Source organism: Liolophura sinensis, chromosome 7 (genome assembly GCF_032854445.1).
Source record: "Liolophura sinensis isolate JHLJ2023 chromosome 7, CUHK_Ljap_v2, whole genome shotgun sequence".
NCBI classification, from domain to species: Eukaryota; Metazoa; Mollusca; class Polyplacophora; order Chitonida; family Chitonidae; genus Liolophura; species Liolophura sinensis.
This window is the reverse complement of record NC_088301.1, coordinates 47,474,228-47,494,144: the sequence shown is the minus strand read 5'-3', so window position 1 is coordinate 47,494,144 and position 19,917 is coordinate 47,474,228. Positions and strand designations below refer to the sequence as shown.

Here is a 19,917-nt window from a genome sequence, read left to right as displayed (position 1 = left end):
CAGTAATTTTATGCTTTGTAGAAGAAGTTTGGTTTGATTGCAAAATGTGAGTACCAACAATTCACATAATTGATCACATTCATCTTCATGGACGCAAGCCAGGAATATATTACCCATGGGCCCGCCTTGATGATGTCTTGGTTGGAGCATCCTCAAATTTCAGAGATGTGAGCGTAAACCCAAGTCAGGTCATACCAAGCACTCGTCCTGTCACAAGAAGACAAAAGATTTACACACACCTAAATGATGACTCCTCATCACAATATAAAATATATTAAGTAAGCTGTAAAACCACAAGCATACATAAATGAATCCCTGGAATATAACTACTTTACCTGTAAAGAACATATACTTATTATATTTTCATATTTTTGGATTACTTCATCACGACCTTCTTGCTAATTACATGTATGTTTTCATATACTATTTGCTAATTTAAATCATTTATATATTTTTTTCATTTGGTGGCAACCAGTTTGGTACACTGGTTCACAGCCGTAATTGTATGCAGCATTAGTCACATTCCATCAGTTTGTTTTAACATTAAAATAACGATGTTTCTAGTGCAGACAATAATAAGGTTCTACCACTATTGAATGAAACAGGAAGGACAAACAGCTTTTTGATTTTGTAGCTGCAGTTTTGTTGTTTGGCAGGTTGCTGCTTTCTGCTACGAACCGCGCAGTATGAATGGATGAAACTTTTACTTACAACTCTCAAATTGTACAAGTTGCTATTCCAAGAGACCCTACATGTAACATTACGAAAGTATACTAACAATATATATGTACATGGAATAACATTTTTAAACCGTCATAAAGGCTATAATACATCATTATAGTACATTAGTTCAATAAAATTAAATGTTGAGAACTATTTTCAACAATATCTGATATTTACCCCTCTCAACAGTTAAACATTGAGTTGACGTACGTGTTGATATCAGAAATTATTGAAAACAGACCTCAACGTTTAATTTAACTTAAGTAATAATGCATCACCTGGAATCAAACAAACAATGTTTATGGTCGACTAAGCTTTCAAATGCTGTGACCTAAAAACCTAAAGTGATGGTGTTTTGATTTTGTATTGTAAAGGGTTCATGACCACCGCACTGATAAGGAGAAATTTTCGGGGAATATCATCGTCTCTCTCAAAGAATGCCCCACTTGCCACTTCAATGGATGTATTAAAGTACAATCACTCGCAAATTCGACCACCTTTTCACTCAGAGGAAGGGGTGTGGTTTTCAGCTGTCAAATGTGGTGACCGAGTGGGCGTGGCCAACATCCACGCGTTCTTAACTGCAGAGCATGCGTATTCCACATCTCGTGGATGGCTGACTGTGTCAGGGAAATTCAACATTGATAAGTGGTACACAGATTGAAAGTTTACCTCGTTGTCTCTCTCACATGCTGTAGTGCACTTGTTGTTGTGTAGATTGTGTTTATTCCGGCAAACCAAATAACGACCTGTCATTGTTCGGGTTTAAATCATCGTTCTCAGTGTTGGACTAATAATGCGTCGTTGTTGTTGAACTACTTAGTTAAGTCACGGAGGTAGAATTTACTTTACCTTTATGGTTGAGTTCAGCATGGCCGCGCATGGGCATTATATGGAACCTAGTTATAAATCTGTACCTATGTCACCAGAAAAATGAAAAAGTTCACATTTCCATTCCAATCTCGCTAATATTATATGGGTCTTTAAGTGGAAAGTTTAAGTGGACAACCATTTCCAGACTTGAATTCACCCAGTGCCTTCCTCAAATGTACTCGTAGGTTTTTGAAGGCTTTTTATAGTCATCTTTGTCACTTTTTTTATGTCTGAAAATCCTTCCCCAACAGTAAAAATAAATTCTCACCATAGTGCTGGCTTAAGTGTAAGTGAAATATTCTTGAATATAGAGTAAAGCACCAATCAAATAAAGAAATAAATGATGCAAATAAATAAATAAAATCATTAATTGAAAGACAACACACACATATATAGATGCCATAGAAATACATGTAATTTTTCCATGGTTACTATAAAGACGTCTTCTCTAGTCAAAGTCTACATCACTTGGCTGGCAAAAATTCTATCAAGATAACTTTACTGACACTTTGTGCAAGCAGCTTAATTAAAATTTACTATATGGTTGAAGGACATACAAACAGTTAAACAGGAGCAAATGATGCATAATAAAAAAAGTGCATTGCATTTCATTTATGCAAGTTCTGTATATAATTATACAAATTCTTTTAACCATAAACTGCTGTATTTGTAATTGGCCAAATTCAGAATGTGTAAGCAGCTGATTAAAAGTTTCTTTAGGAGATTTATGTATGTGGATATGGTGTGAAAGATAATAACATGTAAGAATATGGAAGTATAAAAAGTAACTTATTCATCTGAATAGTTCAAAATTAAGTCATTTCAAATTTCATACACAAATGACACATTGATTGGATTTCCCAGGGTGTGACATTCTACAGTTTAGTTCCTGATCTCTGGTCACCATGCATTACAATACAGACTTTCAGCCAGTGAGATGCAAAAGGTACAGGTTCAAATCTGGGCCTGGAACAGAGAATTTGTTGATTTCACCATTCATTGCAAGCAGTCAACAATGCTAGTGTACATGTATGTGGCTGTTAGTGCAGTCTCCTTGTGATTGGTTTCTGATGTGTAACAGAAGTTTTCATAGATAGAATTTACTTGACAGTGAAGGAATCAAACATCTACAACAATGGATCCAACACCTGTGAAAAGACAGAAGCTTGATGAGATATGTGAAGAAAAATCTACAGAGGCTAGGCTCGGCACAACTTCTGAAATTGATGATTCAGAAATACCCAACATAAAGCAGGATGTGACTGCAGCATCTGATGTCTCAGGTAACAGTGAAAAAAGGCAAATTCCAGATGGATATAACACAGACCTGAGGCTCAAAGAGAGAGATGTTGGAATCACAGAATATATTAGCCATCACAAAGGGTTCAGTGGCATTCTGAAACAAAGGCAAGTATGGCTTTTAGTCACTCAGTAATAGCTAACATATAAACATGTGTACTTAGTAAGCTGAGTTCAGCATTAGCTACTAAATGGCTGACATACTGCCAGAAGTCACTGTCACCTGTTAGTCTCAGGAATGAAGAGGGTTAATATCTAAAAACTTTGAGATCCATGGATGGTCTGATCTTTCAGTGACACCTGTAAATTATAAAACACAAGTCCTAGTAATTATAAAAACTTTGAGCTCCATTGATGGTCTGATCTGTCAATGACACCAGTAAATTATAACATTGGGAAATAACTTAAAGATATTTTTATGATGTTTACATTTTTGTGTTAAGTTCTTAGTGATGGGATTGTTCAAATTAATTATTTGTATTGTTCAAATTAATTAATGTATTTCTCACAGGTACTCAGATTTCATTGTCAATGAAATAGCCTTGGATGGCCATGTGGTGAAGCTACTAGACTTTTCTATACCTAAAGCAGAAAGTCAGGTAAAATCTGAAATACAGAAACTGATTTCAAGAGTTAAACATTTAAAACATTTTAAATGTAGAAACATTTAATTGATTCTGCCTATTTGGCTTTATTAGACTTTTTAGATAATCAGAATGGTCATAAGTGTACATATTATTTATGAAGGAGAGGGCTGTGGTGGATTAGTTGAGATGCTTACTTTTCAGTCACAAGGAGACATGAGTTGCAGGTTCAAGTCTGACCTGGGAAAGGGAATTCCCCAATTACAGAGACCTGATAGGTCAAAATGTGAAAGTGTTTTGCTCATTGATACAAGGGAATCCAGCTGTCACTGTTTTTTCTGCAGCGTTATGGTGTGCATATCTGTGTATCACACTTGGGATAGTTTGTTAGTAAGTTGCCAAAGGTTAGTGATTTACTTTGGTAACTCAGGTTTCTTCCACCCATAATATGAAAAGTTTAAAATAAACATTAAGTGAAAAACTTAACTTAAAAACTTACTTCAGTATGGTACTATTAAAACAGCAATCATATAAACAAAAAAAGAGCACCATTAAAGTCCAATTTCCATTGGTTATACGTATGTGTATTTAGATGGAGCTAAAAGTCTCCCAACAGAGGATTGAGCAGTTATTAGTTATTAATGTAATCAGGAGGCAGATTCAATGAAAATAAAACATCTTGTCAGGTTGTTGTTGAGCCAGTTGATGCACTGTTTTAGGAGACCGATTCCTCATCAAATGTAGACTGTATTCCAGATGAAGACAAAGCAAAGCTGCAGGCATTACTTGACAGTAAAAACATGGCAGAGGCCGTGTATATAAAGGTATGTAAGTATGCATGTACAAAATAGATAAAGAGCATTTCCTTTCCTTAGAATTCTGGGGCAATTTAGTGACTTTACAAAATGATCCACATTCTGTAATAATATATATGTTTCATTGTATCATATGTATATAATTTATACATCAGGATCAGAAGCAGATCAAGTGGAGGGTTGGGGGCATGGGGTTCAAACATAAGCAGTATACCGTGATCAGCTGGCTCCCTCTCTGGCGGTACATGGGAATGTCTGTCAGCAACCTGTGGATGGTTTCCCCCAGAATCTGCGTGGTTTCCTCCCACCATAATGCTGGTCACCGTCAGACAAGAGAAATGTTCTAGAGTATGGCGTAAAACACCAATCAAATAAATAAATAAATATAAAATGACCATATTTGAACCATGCTTTGGTTGTGATACTAAATAAGCTACTTCAACACAAAGCAAATTTGAGAGAAATCAGCATGAAATGTGGTAATATACATACCCTAGATAAAATAAATGAATTTGAAATGAAAATAAAGAAAATTTGTGCAGGAGCAAGTATCTTGTTACTGTGTGTATCTTTTTATATTTTTGTTGATTTGTGAAGGTCAGTGATAGCAAAGAGGAACGTACTCAAATTCATAAAGCAATACGGACTAACTACCCAGGATTGGAAAGTACCACAGAAGAAGATGGATTACAGAAACTGATCAAAGTCACACTCAAATCTGCAGGTATTACAAAATCCTCAATCAGTTACAGATCAATTTAGTGTATTTATTTCGACATTAGTAATGTGTTTTGTTTTTTTTGGTAGATTTCCATGTATTGTTTTTCAGGTTATCGTCCTATTTGAAGATATGGAATATGCCAAAAGTAGAGCTTTTTCAGCACAACTCCCCAATACTCATCCATGGGTCGGTCTGCACAAGGTGTGCATCTGCTTCCTGGATTTCATTACATGAACTTTTTAAAAGTGTTATCAAAGGGGTATAATTCTGTTTCATGTGTACAAATTGAAATTGATGAGCCGAGTTTAATATTTCAGCTGATCAGCGAAGGACAAGGTGGCCACAGGGTAGAGGAGACTACTGTAAATTTGTTCTTAGCAAGGAAAACAAGGACACTATGGATGCTCTCAACCTCATTGCAAAACTAATAAGGTGAGGTTTGATTTGAACGATGCTTTTTGTCTTTGTGAATAGATATACATATGTAATAAAACCTGAAATAGACAATTTAAGTTTTAGGGGTGGTCATTTGGTAAAATAAAATATTTACGTCCAAGATCTTTCAGGGATGGTGTACAAGGCCTATAATAAAATTAAAAAAAAAAAAAAAATGGCTTTGGCACCTGGCTCATTGTAAAGCAAACTTTTTGCATGTTAGCTGAGTTTGTGACCGCGTTATTCAGAGGCATATCTTTGGGTGGCCTTTGAGGATTCCCCCACTCTATTAGAAGTGGTCAACCTCACTTTTTTCGCAGTCTGATGTCTGGAAAAGAGCACGTCTTTCACTGCTATGGTGTGCATATTTCTGTATCACATATGGGAAAATTTGTGAGAAAGTTTTGTGGTTTAGTTGAGGTACTAGGGTGTCCACCACTCATAAAACATAACATCCTTGTACGAGTAAAGATTTCAGCAGCATGGTGTTAAACAAGAAATAAATTTAATAATTACTTGTCAAATGTTGTGTGTCTCATATTTTAAGATAACATATCAGCTCTAGTGTCAAGACTTCTTATAGATTCTGTTCAGCTTTGCTCTTACCTGTGGTTTAGGTTATTTGTAGGTTTGGGGGCTTGTCAGGGTCCTGGTAAGACGCTAATTCTTTCACTCTATGACACAATAGGGCTCAGTTGTTCACAAGTGTATTAGCTAACAATGATACTTAAGTCATATTTCAGTCTTATTTTGTATATAAATTTTTAGCTAAACTCAGCAACCAGTTGTCCAAAGTCAAGTATAACAGCAGCAGGTTTAATTTTAAAATTTCACACCCATGGTTTAAATCCCCATTTACATTTCCCAACACTAGGATAATGATTTTTCTCTATGATATTTATCAAATGGAAAGCCAGTGTGGTTTACATATGTAAATCTAAGCTGAGAATTACTGTGCAGGGTTTAAATCTCACATACCCCTTGTGAGCATGGTCTGCAGCTATGACAAGTGTATGTCAACATTTTAACCTGTCTGATCAGCCAACGGCAATATAGAATCACAAATGATGTAGGGACCCAATTTGTTTTTTGGCTTGAAGTTAAATCTGGTGTTAAGTGTTAAAACAGTTATGAACAACCAGGTCCCAATGTTTAAATTGAACTCTATCAGTCACACAGTGTTGAATTAAAATTATTTACTCTCTTCACAGGGTGAAACCCAACTTGTTTTCCTATGCAGGTACAAAAGATAGGAGAGCCAAAACTTCTCAAGAGGTCACAGCATATAGGTAACTCAACAGTATTTGTCAACAGTTTTCACGAACTCGCTTTATTTATGGAGCAAGTCTGTTTGAAATAACCTTGTTACTACCATACAGTAGCTTGGAAAGTGTCACTTGGATCTTAATGAAATAAAGAGAATATTGTGTTTTTCTTTGTTCTTTTATCCAGTGCTTGCATAAAAGGAAGACGGTAATAATTTGGTCTTTCCCAGCCTTCTCTCTGTCTTGGTCTTTGATGTCCATGCTATAGGTGCTCCAATATTGTCAGCTTGTGATAAAATATTGCATGCAGGTTCACTTTAGGAATATTCACACTCATTTTCAAAACATATCATAATCGATAAAATTTTGATTGATTTTGTGTATCTTCAGATCAAGTTTGAAAACAGCATGATCAGTGCGTATGTTTTGAATGTCTAGTGTAGGTTATAAATTCTTTCAAATTCTAAATTCTTATAAATTCAGAATTTTTCTTTTGAAATTAAGAATTCATTTATGGCTTTAAGTTGGACACTGTTTATTTCTGTGATCACAACCTGTAGATGCTGTATGTAGTGATCAGATTACAAAGGCTGTTGTATTTTCTTTCAGGGTGACTGCCGATGTTTTAAAAGGCGTAAACAAATCATTGAGAAACATGGCGATGGGGAATTTTAGGTAATTTCTGATTCTGGCATTTAATGAAAACATTTTTACAGTGTAATCTAATTGCCAGTACATTCATTTGGAAAGATTATTGGCCATTGTTCTCTCCACCCAAAAGCCTGACTGCTTCGATAGTACAAGTGAAATATTCTCAAGTGTTCTGTTGAACATAAATTAACAAATCATTTCAGATTTATCTTCAAAAAGTTAGGCTTACCTTTAAGGAATAGTTTCAATACTAACTATTTGGAAGATTTACTTTATTTGCATGATTCTGATATTCTTGTATGATTGTAGATATTGCCAAAAACCTCTCCATCTTGGAGAGCTTCGGGGAAACAAATTTACAATTGTGCTCAGGTGGGTTTATAGAAGTATACTTTGTCCAGATTGTTATGTAATTGTAAATAAATTCATCAGGACTTCTCCCTTAAATCCCATCTTTGTATTTTCAATAGTGTAATTTTTCAACCTTTTTTCATGTTTTCAAGGTGTTTACTTATGCATATTCTGAAGGCATTATTCTGTGTTGACTGATAAAAGTATATTTTTTGTGAAGCATCTCCAACATCTTGGGATGTAAAGTTTTGACTTTAGTCAAAAATGTTAACTTTGCTGGATTGAACCAAAAATTATAAATGTAATGTTGGAAAATAAATGTTCACAGGTAGCCTCTGTGTGGAATGTGCACAAAATCAAACGAATGGTCAACTGTGTAATTTACATTTACATTGATACATGCATTATGGTGCACCTGTTACTTGTACTGAGTGCCCTACATCCATGTGATATGTACCTCTAAGCAGGTTTCTGATTTCTCCTTTAGACAAGTCACGGGTACAGATGATCAGATTGAATCTGCCTTGAACTCATTGGCTGAAATGGGATTTCTAAACTATTACGGAATGCAGAGATTTGGTACAACATCTGTTCCTACACATCACATTGGCAGGTAGAAGTTCATGAATATATGCTACAAATGTTTTAGGTATTCTTCCAAAAGTCTGTGATTAACCCCAACCAACCAAGCAAAAAAGTATAAGAATACTCTTATTTAGGTTTGATGTTTGTTGTCTGGCTGTTTGTTTGTTCGAAATTAATCCGATCAAATTGAACAAGGATAGTGGATGGCTTGACTGATCAAGGTCAACACTCAGAATGTGGATTTTTAAGTTCCAGTATAATTTTGTAAGCGGAGGGCCTCCGTGGCTCAGTTGGTTAGCACGCTAGCGCAGCATAATGACCCAGGAGTCTCTCACCAATGCGGTCGCTGTGAGTTCAAGTCCAGCTCATGCTGGCTTACTCTCCGGCCGTACGTGGGAAGGTCTCTCAGCAACCTGCGGATGGTCGTGGGGTCCCCAGGGCTCTGCCCGGTTTCCACCCACCATAATGCTGGCCGCCGTCTTATAAGTGAAATATTCTTGAGTATGGTATAAAAGACCAATCAAATAAATGAATAAATGTTGTAAGGACATAATCACAATTCTGTTGGGAGATAAAAACACATTCTCAGAATCATATTTTGTGAAGGTAAAACTAATGAAATATGGTCACAGACTGGTTTGAGTAGTTTTATTTTCTTCGCTTAAAGGTATCATGACTGCATTTGACCTATACTTTTGAACATGAATAATGGATTTTCAACCAAAATTAATGTTTTATGACATATGTCTCCATAAGTGCATTTTTTTAGGCAAATAGAGATTTAATTTTTGGGCTTAGGGCTTTGATGTGCAGTCGATGGCAAGAAGCTGTGGAAATGATTCTGAAACCAAGAAATGAAGGTACATATACTTAATTTCACCCATACTATAGTAGTTATACTTCATCAGTTTGCCCTCTGTCATCGTACAGAGGGGCCTGAAAAGTAGATTACACAGTTTAAGACCAATTTACTTCAGCTGGCAAAGGTCCCCAGTTGCACAGATACAGGAAGTGTTGGCTCTGTAGCAGCCAATGAAAGGGAATTTTTAATATGCCTTTGCTGCATTGTTCATTTGTGTCAATGTTGAAGTCGTCTAAAGCGTTTGCAAAGGTTTTCAGGCGATGTTACATGAACTTCATTTGTTACCATTGGCCTTCCACAAATATGTCTTTCAGGAAAAATTTATCTTGCAAAAGTTTGGTGGTTTTCTCAGGACATTAAGGACGAGAGTTTACAAATATGAATTCTTCTCTTTATATATGACATTGTGATCACTCTGAAAAAATTGAAACAGTGAAAATATTTGAAAACTAAAGTTGATAACAGTACACTTGAGTTTATCCAAGATGAACTGTGACTGTCTAAGACAAGGTTTTGTGTTTTGTTCTTGGTACTATATATCATCCAAACAAATAAATTCTTCTTCAGATGACGCTGAGATGGCAGAGTGCCGACGTGTGTGGTGGGAAACCCTTGATGCTAAAAAGGCCTTGTCTTTGGTGTGCAAGCATAAATGTATAGAGCAAAGTTTGCTGCGTGGATTGGTGAAGATGGGTCCAAACAATTATGCTGGAGCACTGAGTATGGTGAGCCAATCATGTTCATTTTTCTGATATCGACTTGTCTGTAATCCTGGTGTGCCTTGGTATTGCTACTAATTTGCCAAAAGTGGTTTTGGACAGGGAAAGGAAAGCCAAAATAAAACGTATGCTCCAAATTACCCAGTATATGTATTTTACTTGTTTAAGAGAACAAAAGCCTCAAATTATATTTTCTTTGGAATTTCAAAAGAAACACAATAGATTAAAGTCTTGAATGACTGAACATATGGAAATGGGTTTCAAAGCATCGTCTATAAGCTACAATTTCTTTAAATTTACAAAGCCGTGCTGATTGAAAATAACAAAATCTGACATGTTATTTTTACCTTGTATTTGGCACAGTCCACATAATTTTTGGCATCTTTACATACGTTTAAGTCAATTTGTTGCAATCGCTCTGTTTTTGAAGTCTGTATTAAGCTTCATTATGTTTTATTTCAAGTATTAGTTATGTATTGTACTCAAAAGTCATAAGATGATGGCTTATTTTATGTTTACTCCTCAACTATTTATGCCCGAAGGTATTTACTCCCCCTGCCTTGCTGTTAGTGTCCATCTAAACCTATTCACATGTAATTCATGATCTCTTGCTGGCATGATCATTGGGCCTTTTCAGGAAGATCTTTGTATTAAGTTACATGTACATATTAAATAGTTCACTTTCAAGGCTTAAATTTGTCCCTTTCTGTCGGCATATCTCAGAATCTATCTAACAAATTCATAATCTCTTTCTGGGATGATCATTGCTGACTCATACATGTGCCCTATGCCTAATATCTAAACCTACTCAAAGGACATTCATAAAATTTTGCTAAGATAATTATTTGGGGTCATATGTGTGCCTTTTGGTCCTATTAGCTCAATCCTTGCAGAGGGCCTCCATCGCTTAGTTGATAAGCACGCTAGCTCAGAGTAATGACCCAGGAGCCTCTCACCAGTGCAGTCGCTGTGAGTTCAAGTCCAGCTCATGCTTTCATCCTCTCCGGCCGTACATGGGTAGGTCTTGCAGCAACCTGCGGGTAGTTGTGGGTTTCCGCCGGGCTCTGCCCAGTTTCCTCCCACCATAATGCTGGCTGCCGTCCTGTAGTGAAATATTCTTGAGTGCGGCGTAAAACACCAATCAAATAAATAACTAAATAAATCAATCCTTGCAGTAATTTGAATAATAGTTAGCATCATCGGTATTACTATCACCATTTTAGTCATGGCTCTATCTCTATTAAAACAGTTTTGTAACTGTTGTATCTCTGTAAAAGATGAATGTGAACTGTCTGTGGGCAATAGTAAAAGTACAGTCTGTACTTTGTTTCCATATTACATGTGATCAGCTTAATTTACACAAATATTGCCCTATCTCCAGATCTTTTGAAAGGAAATTATAAAGTTTTTAGGTTGCCTGTACAAAGTATGGAGAGGTATTGTGAGAGGGGGAAAGGTGGTGGTGCCCTTGCTGGTGTGCAGTTCATTTCTTTTTTCCAACTCCTGCATAATGGTCTTTAATATATGGATTGAAGGCTAAGCTTTGTTTTGATAGCTCACCTATGTAAGGTATGGTGTGGAAGTGTAGATATGCAGAAGGTTAACCTTTTTTTTTTCACAGCAATAAAAGTTATGTCTTTTTTTTTTTGAATATTAATTCTCTCTCAGTAAAGTTAGTGAAGGAGGGGAGGGCATCATCGGAATCGCCCTGCCTGTCCATCTGTAGACACGATTTTGTCCATGCATCGCCTCCCAAACGTTTCAAACTTGTGCATGTACTTAAGTTTATTCTGCTTTTCATAATTACCTCCATTTAGAACATAATGGTAATGGTACTTTTCTGTGTATTCAGATTTTGTCCATACAACTCTTCCGAAACTTATTTCCATGAAACTTTATACACATCTTCCTTATAGTCTTAACTTGTGGATGCTTACAGTAGATCCTCAGTGCTGCGCTTTCCACACTGCAGATAGATGGTTTGATGAATTGACTCTGATTAGATAAAATGTTGAAAACAGCAGAAAAACGGCAGAATTTGGTGATCAAACCTTAGAAAATCTGCTCCACTATGATAGAGCTACCATTGATCTTATGACATCACAGCAGTACATTCTCAGTAGGCATCTGAGTCTTCGCCTTGTGCACAACACAGAGAACACAGGAGACAATCGCTACTTTTTACTTTTAGAGCTAATTTTGAGATTATTCCATGTCTAAGTGGGGCTTGCGACCTCAATAACACAAGAGGCAGGATACGGTAAAGCTTCATACATGACTTAAAAATGCCACAGATTGAGAAAATAAGGAGCAGATCTCATGTAAAAATGCCCTTTGATTTACAGGGAACTTGATCGTATTCGTATCAGCCATGCATGTACCTTCTGAAAGAAAAAAACGAAGGACAAATCTTATTATATTCCCCCCCCCCCCCCCCCCCAAAGAAAAAGAGAAGACGTCCGAATTTTCACTCCCTGAATGTAGAAGTTGTTTAGCTACATATTTGTTTGATACAGCAGACCGTGTCACAAACTGTGGGGAGCCGCTATAGCCTTTGCCCTACAACAGCCACACGACCGGCCCGGATAGCACAGTTGGTAGAGCGTCCGCTTCGGGACCGGTAGATCCAGGATCAATCCTTGGTCGAGTCACACCTAAGACTTTAAAAGAGGAAGTTGTAACTTCCTCGCTTGGCGTTCAGCATGAAGGGGATAGTGCAACGACTGGTTGACCCATATCAGTATAATGGCTCGGGCGGTGCGGCTTACTTGCCTTCAGTAAGTCGTCTCAGTGATGCAGCACTAAATAAAAGAGCGGTGGAAATCCGTCCTGCAACAAGGAGGCACATTACACGTGCATGCACCCTAATGATTCCTTCGTCGTCATATGACTGAAAAATTGTTGAGTACGACGTTAAACCCCAAGCACGCACTCACTCACTTACAACAGCCACGAGGCTACAGGGTGGCCCTCCAGCTCAATTCACACCTCACCCAAAGGACACTATAACATGCCGTAGGGACCTAAAATGCGAACCTAGACAAAATTTAAATTGGCATTTCTGTGTGTTTCTAATTGCCGTTTCAATAGAATTCAAACCTTATAGTTTTTGGAAACATAAAAGATTAGCTCCATTGTTACTTTCACCAGTATTAATGACAGACTGTCGTCATCTCTGCAACTTACAATCTGCTGGGGGATCCTCGTGTCGCAGCAGATATTACTTGACTTGGCTATAAAAATTGGACTGGGAGCACGTTTGTGTCATCTGCATGGCAGGTATGTGAGCGAAAATCGGTGCTCAGATGCTCTGCTGCACCCGCTTTTTCAGGATCTAATACAACTCTGGTAGCCCATCTTTAAATATATTTGTTGTAAAACCATTTTACTTATATGATTTCCAGGGTGCTAATTAAAAGGTATACACGCAGCAGTAATTATAGGTTAAGGCATACAGCGGCTTCTGGAAGAGCAAACAGTGGGTAGGTTTAATGCGTGGATTCGGCAATACTTGTTTAAAAAAATGTAAGTTTACAGGCTTACATAGCATAAATTTTGTGTCTAGGGAACATTTAGTGTGAAAATAAACTTGTTGGGGATTATCTTTAAGATTAATTACAATACAGGAATTATTTTCATAATTATTCTTGTTTTCTTAATACAATAATGAATTTTCATGTATTGTAGATCGTGACCTTTTCAACCACAAAAGCACTTTTTAATTTGGAATTAATGCAAGCAGTTATTATGAAATTGACGCTGAAAATGATTTATTTATGTCACTTAAGATGAAGGCTTCATAAAACTGTGCAGGTTATTTCTCTACATACCATTGTTCTCTCAGAATGTTTCAAAATATTGGTGCAAAGGCTGAAGATTTAAGGGTATGCAGATTTTGTGTATGTAACTCCTGTGAAACTATTTCAACAATTTCTCAGAAACTTTGTATATCTTTTAGAACATCTAAACATCTGCATGCTTAATAATAATGAAAGTTTGAGCGTTCTTTTTTATGTTCATCGTTAATCACATTCAGGGACGTAGTGCTGAATGATGCTTTTCATGCATACAGCTAAATGCCAAGCTGAAGACACATTTCATTATTGTGATGTTGTACTTATATTTCTGTACAGCTCTATATTTCACATAGTTAATATCTGTGAATTCCTGACATATATGATGATGTCATTTCATTTTATTTTGGTTTACAAGTCAGTATTTGAAGGTCTACCAGTAACTTGCGGATGGTTGTTTGTTAACTTGACTTGAACATTATCGAGTTTTATGAACTGCTCAATCAGGTGAGCTACTGCAGTTCTACTGTGGTTTTTATTCCCTTTAGAGTCATTTGGAGGTACATGTATGATTTCTTTTAAACAAGCTTTATTTAGTTCTTCAGTCCTTGAGTGCTGATGTATATGTGATATTTGTTCAGTAAATAAAATTGCTAGCTCTAAAATTATGCTCAAAATATTTCTCATGAATGTGTTACAGATTCCAAGAAACACTCGTACTATGTATGTGCACAGCTATCAGTCCTTTGTGTGGAACACTGTTGTGTCCAGGAGAATAAAACAGCTAGGCCTGAGACCAGTTAAAGGTGATCTGGTACAGCCTAAAAACACTGCGGCAGGTTTGTTACCAAAATTTCATTGGTCACTGTCAACATCACTATGACTAAATTTTCATCATTTCATTGTGCTAGACTGGGGTTTATTGAAAGGATTAGTGTCCAGATTTAGCTGGTCCTTGTTATAAAGATTATAACCTGTTAAAACAGTATATTACCGGGATGGCTTCTGAGAAGCATAATAATGACTTTAAATCAACCAAAAACAATAAATTTACTACCCTAGCCAATCTCCAGCCGGCCACCCTGTACCACTTAGCGGTCATAGATGGCCAACACAAGTCTAGCTGGCCTAAACAACCTAGGAATTCGTATCATAATGATGTCATTTTCTAGATCGATTCTAGCTACACAGAAGCAAGTACATGTATACTGCTCTATCAATTGCAAGCCCTAGTAGAATGATGTTAAAGTTCGGATTTATGACACTGACATCTCTGGCCAGACTTCAGATTCCGATTGTTCAGAAGTTGAATTTGATCTTTGTCCAGACATTTCCACTGGCAGTACGGACTGGCAAACTATAGATTTATCATGTGTTATCATGTTATCATGTGTTACATTATACATGCCGTGTGTTTATTTTAATATTTAATATTTATTTACTATTCTTTCCCTCTGTCCACTTCACAACAAATATCACTTTGTTCCCTGAGGGATTTTAAATTCAGACTTGTATGCGATGACAACTACTGGTACATGTTATTGTCGCCATTCCGAAAAACCTATGCCAATAGAGGTCTTTGGTCGTGTACAAAATCAATACATGTATGATGTGGACGCCAGCATTAATGACATTACTATCAGTTTTTATGTCATTCAACAGTATTCTATAACTACTGTGTGCAGGTACCTTTGTGGAAATTCAGCTCTATTCCTTTAGTAGATTTCAGCTGTAAAATGACTAGAGCAGAACATATCCGTGTTTGGTGGGTACAAGATCCTGCTTTCCATCTTGTGCTGTAAATCCATGCCTTCCCGAGTGTCAAATCCTCTGGAAACTTGAAAAAATTAACTCCAGAGTCTTTCGACGACCAGTCTTTACAACCATATGCAGAACAGCAAACCATTTATTGGATACCTTCAATAAGGCTGTTAGCTGTCACTCTTGTACATGTAGCTTTTGTTTAACCCTGATCTAAATGGCAATGCTCTCACAGCTCATAAAGGTTGGACTTGTATGACGTATTTTGGTGGAGACTGTCGAGTGTTCGCGGGAAGATGCATAAAACGAGCCTCATTATGTAGTGATTTTAAGTGCCAAGTTACCGTAAATGACCTTAAATTTCGTCCGTGACTAACTCACTCAATTTACTGCATTCTGGGAATTCTAATGACTCTGGAAAAGTGGTTTAAGACTGGTTTGGAAGGTATTATGATAGATATCTTTCTAGAAAAAGGTATGTTTCAGCTCCAGAAATGATATTGTTTGGCATTTATTTGCCTCTAATAATGCACTTTTGTAGACGAAATTTAGGGGGATTTAGGGTACTCCGATTAACGTACCCATTTTTTTTTTTTTTTAACACTAAGTTTGACAATATATTCAGGGGTAGCTAATTATGAATAGATAAGAAATCTGGACACTAATCATTTAAAATTTTTAGGAATCTCCATTGTTAACTTTTTTGAAAACCACTTGACTTTTTATGTTGTCCTTCAACATGGTGCCCTTATCTTTATGGCACGTGTGGGAAAATTTGTCAGTAACTTGTGAAAGGTCAATGGTTTACACCTGGCACTCTGCATTCCCCCACCCATACAACTGATCTCAGCAACAATCAAATAAAGAAATAGTTTCTTTTGGTATTCACCTTTAAAAAAACCTGAAGATGGGTGGGGACAAGTAAGGTCTGCATGTGTTTTGTTAACACTAAAAGTTGCATCCAGCTCAAACTTTGTGTGAAAAAGGCTTTGATCAAATATTTGTTATCACTTGAACACAAAGGAAATTTAATCATATTTACATGACTGTAATAAACTTCCATGTGTTGTAGAAGATGAAATTGTCCCACCATTAGTTATGACTGATGATAATGTGGAAAATTATGGGATTGGTGATGTGGTTCTGCCTCTTCCTGGATATGATGTCACTCTTCCAGAAAATGAAGGTAAAATGGTTCAGGGCTCATGTTGGATGGAGGGAGTAAAATGTTAATTGACCAGTGTGTTACATGTTCATTTGAAAATGAGGGCAATAGCACAAACAAGGCGCATACTGTTGTGACATTTTGTATGAAGTTATATTCTTCAGCATTATTGTGCTATTCAAACGACACATTCACAAATAAAAATATGGTTTTTAAAGAGAATATTTTTAGGTTGGTATTGAACCTTTATGGCTCTTAAATTTGTTGTTGTTCTTTACCATGGCTGTGGGGACTAGTCATGTTCAGATTGCTCAAGTTCTCTTTACTCATCTTCGTCTTGTTTTTACACTACAGTTGCAGAATGGTACAAACAAATGCTTCAGGATGATGGATTAAGCCTGGAGCAATTCAGACATAAAAACAAGTAAGTTTTTTGATAGTGCATGCATGATAACCTTATCTGTGTACATTGTGTACTATTATGATCTCAGCATCTCTCAGTACAAAAAAGAGCCAGCATCAAATGTGGTGTAATTAATTGAAAATATATTTAGAGCATAAATTTTAAAAATTATACCTTTTGTTAACATTAGAGAAAAAATGTGGAAACCTGACAATTTTATAGTCGACCTGAAAGCTTGTATTCTATTTTGTTAGGAGAAATACATCAAATGTATTAGGATTCTATAGAAGGTACAGACATCAGATGTATTGTAAAAAACGGAAAATGTATTTTGCACTTACTCTTAAATTACTCTTCAATTTTAGAGATTATTCCCTTCGTGGAGCATACAGAAAACTGATTGTGAAACCGGAAAACTTGCAGTGGTCATGTAGCAGGTATGACGATCCAACAGTTCCCCTTGTGCTTGGTGATCTGGACATTCTCAATGGTGTATCAGTGCAAGAATCACCTGATGGTAATTATGCAGATCACTGAAATTGAAACATTTTCTTTTTTCTTTTTTTTGAATTTTTAGGTCAATATTTGACTGGACCTACAAGTTAAACCAGATAGTAGTGTCACCATTCATCTTACAAACTGTTTGCAACAACCTGTTTGTTTCATATACAGTCATGTAATGTTATGATCAGTATTGAAATTTCTTTCAATATTTAGATGATTTGTTTTGCAATTCTTATACATCGGCCACGCTTTTTATTTGCAGTTTATCAAATTAAGTATCCAGTCGTGATAACAATTCCGTACTTTCTGTGAATGTGATATTTTAGCCTAAACTCGTGTATTGTTATGTACAAATAAGTGACTGTGTATAATTGCACATGCAAGGTTAGTGAATGTATTTTACTGTTCTTAAATGTCAGTAGAATGTCAAGTATTTATTAGTTCTGAATTAGGCAATGATCTGATTATGAATCAGTCTTTCCTCAGATCTTCAAAACGATCTTCTTCACTGTTCTTTAGCCGTTGAATGAATCATCTGTTCCCCAGATCTCCAAAAGATCTTTGTGACTGTCCTTTGGCGATTGCATGAATCCTGCATTTCTCAGATCTTCAAAATGTCTAAGTCTTAGTGACTTAGCTATTGAATGAATCCTGCCTTCCCCAGATCTTCAAAAGATCTTAATGACTGTTTCTTAGCTGTGTAGTAAATCCTGCCTTCCTGAGATCTTTGAAAGGTCTTTGTGACTGTTTTTTAGCTGTTGACTGAGATTTCCAAAAAGTCTCAGTGACTGTTCCTTAGCTATTGAATGAATCCTGCATTCCTCATATATCTAAAAAGTCTTAGTGATGGTTCCTTAGTTGTTGAATGAATCCTGGATTTCCCAGATCTCCAAGAGATCCCGAATAGGGAGGTTGCTAAGCTGATCCTGCATACCCAGGTTGATCGTCGATGACAGCAATTCTGAGTTTTTCTGACCATTATTGAAAATCATGCATAAAATGTGCCTAAGAAATGAAAAATACTTTCCCATTTTTAGGCATCTCTAAGTTTAAATTTAAATTTAGGAATGGTGCATGTTAAGACTAAGTTTGACTTGAAAGTCTGAGACTCTGTGTAACCCTGGGGCCAGTATCTCAAGTGTTTGCCTGGAAAATGTTGATAGGTGGTGGGCCCAGTACTGGAATACTTTAGACTATGACACTGAGTCTTGAGACTAATGATCTTATTTAGAGTGGTTGTAATGTTTGTTGTCACCTTTGTGTGATATCTTCTCCACTTATATATCTGATTACGGGCCTTGCTGCAACTATCTATTCGCCCATAAACCTGACTACCATCACCTAAAGTAAAAGAAAGCCAAAATACAAAGTGAAGTTCATCATAAAGACAACCAAAAAACTATGCGAAACAATACTTTCGTTTATGTCAGATTTTTTGAGAGTGTTGAAAGGCATTCAAATGTTTGGAAACTATCAGCCATACTGACAGTATCTGGGAACTCTAACGTCATATCACCTATTTGTGAAATTATATTAATGCAAAGTTTTAAGTGGTCTACTCAGTGATGCCCACTTTGCTTTTCAGTGGTCTTTGAGCATGGCACTAACTCAAACAGCTATAGTAAGAGTGAAATGTGCTTTAGTACATGTACTGCATAAAATATTATCAATTAAATAGGAATGTTTCTTATTTTTCCAGATGGAAAATTAAAGGCCTTACGGATTGAGATGTCACTGCCAACATCCTGTTATGCTACCATGGCGGTACGAGACATTCTCAAAGTGGACACCTCTAGTGCATATCAGGCAACACTTAATCCCTCATAAGACTTTTGAATGACCTGATAGTGTGCAGGTACAGCCTCCTGTTACAAACAATTTCATTCTGATTAATTTAGTTCGAACTCCATGGTGAAGTACTTGTGAAAATTGATATCACAGTTGTTTCCTGAATGTGTTGTTGACCTAATGATTTCCATTCCTAATCTGTACATCAGGTGCAATTAAATCAGTGCAAAACACATTTTACACATTATGATTAGTTGTGTTTTTTTTAAATATTTTACTGTGGAATTAGGTAATAATATGTTGTTTTTCCTAATTCTTCAACCTTTTCAATCGCCTCTGCAGTCAGTATTTTGAAACATTCTGACAGAACATTGGGGTGCGGAGAAATAATTGGCACAGTTTTATGAAGCTTGCATCTTTAATGACGCAAACAAATCATTTTTAGCTTCCTTTTCGTAATAATTGTATGCATAGATTCCACTGAAAAAAAAAAGCTGTAGTGGTTGAAAATGTTGAAGTTTTACAGTATCTTGTCTTGCCTTTGATTTTAGAAATGCCAAAAGTAACCATACTGGTGAACCAGTTGACCATAATCTGTCTGAAGGTGTGTCAGGTATCG

The 19,917-nt window shown here is 36.4% G+C and overlaps 1 protein-coding gene across 2 annotated transcripts; it reads left to right on the top strand.

Annotated features, from left to right (window-relative positions):
• Positions 1-1,336: 1,336 nt before the first annotated feature.
• LOC135470516 (pseudouridylate synthase 7 homolog) lies at positions 1,337-19,524 on the top strand. 2 transcript variants are annotated; one of them, XM_064749505.1, is made up of 17 exons: positions 1,337-1,374; positions 2,708-3,003; positions 3,407-3,494; positions 4,199-4,303; positions 4,892-5,018; positions 5,333-5,447; positions 6,662-6,739; positions 7,325-7,390; positions 7,676-7,738; positions 8,205-8,330; positions 9,101-9,162; positions 9,732-9,889; positions 14,378-14,516; positions 16,511-16,624; positions 16,958-17,027; positions 17,372-17,523; positions 19,210-19,524. In XM_064749505.1, exons 2-17 carry the CDS (start codon positions 2,732-2,734, stop codon positions 19,335-19,337), a joined length of 1,863 nt encoding a protein of 620 aa, XP_064605575.1. In that variant the 5' UTR covers positions 1,337-1,374; positions 2,708-2,731; the 3' UTR covers positions 19,338-19,524. The 2 variants fall into 2 exon arrangements, with proteins under 2 accessions (XP_064605575.1, XP_064605576.1); XM_064749506.1 differs by lacking the exon at positions 1,337-1,374 and adding an exon at positions 1,407-1,559.
• Positions 19,525-19,917: the final 393 nt, after the last annotated feature.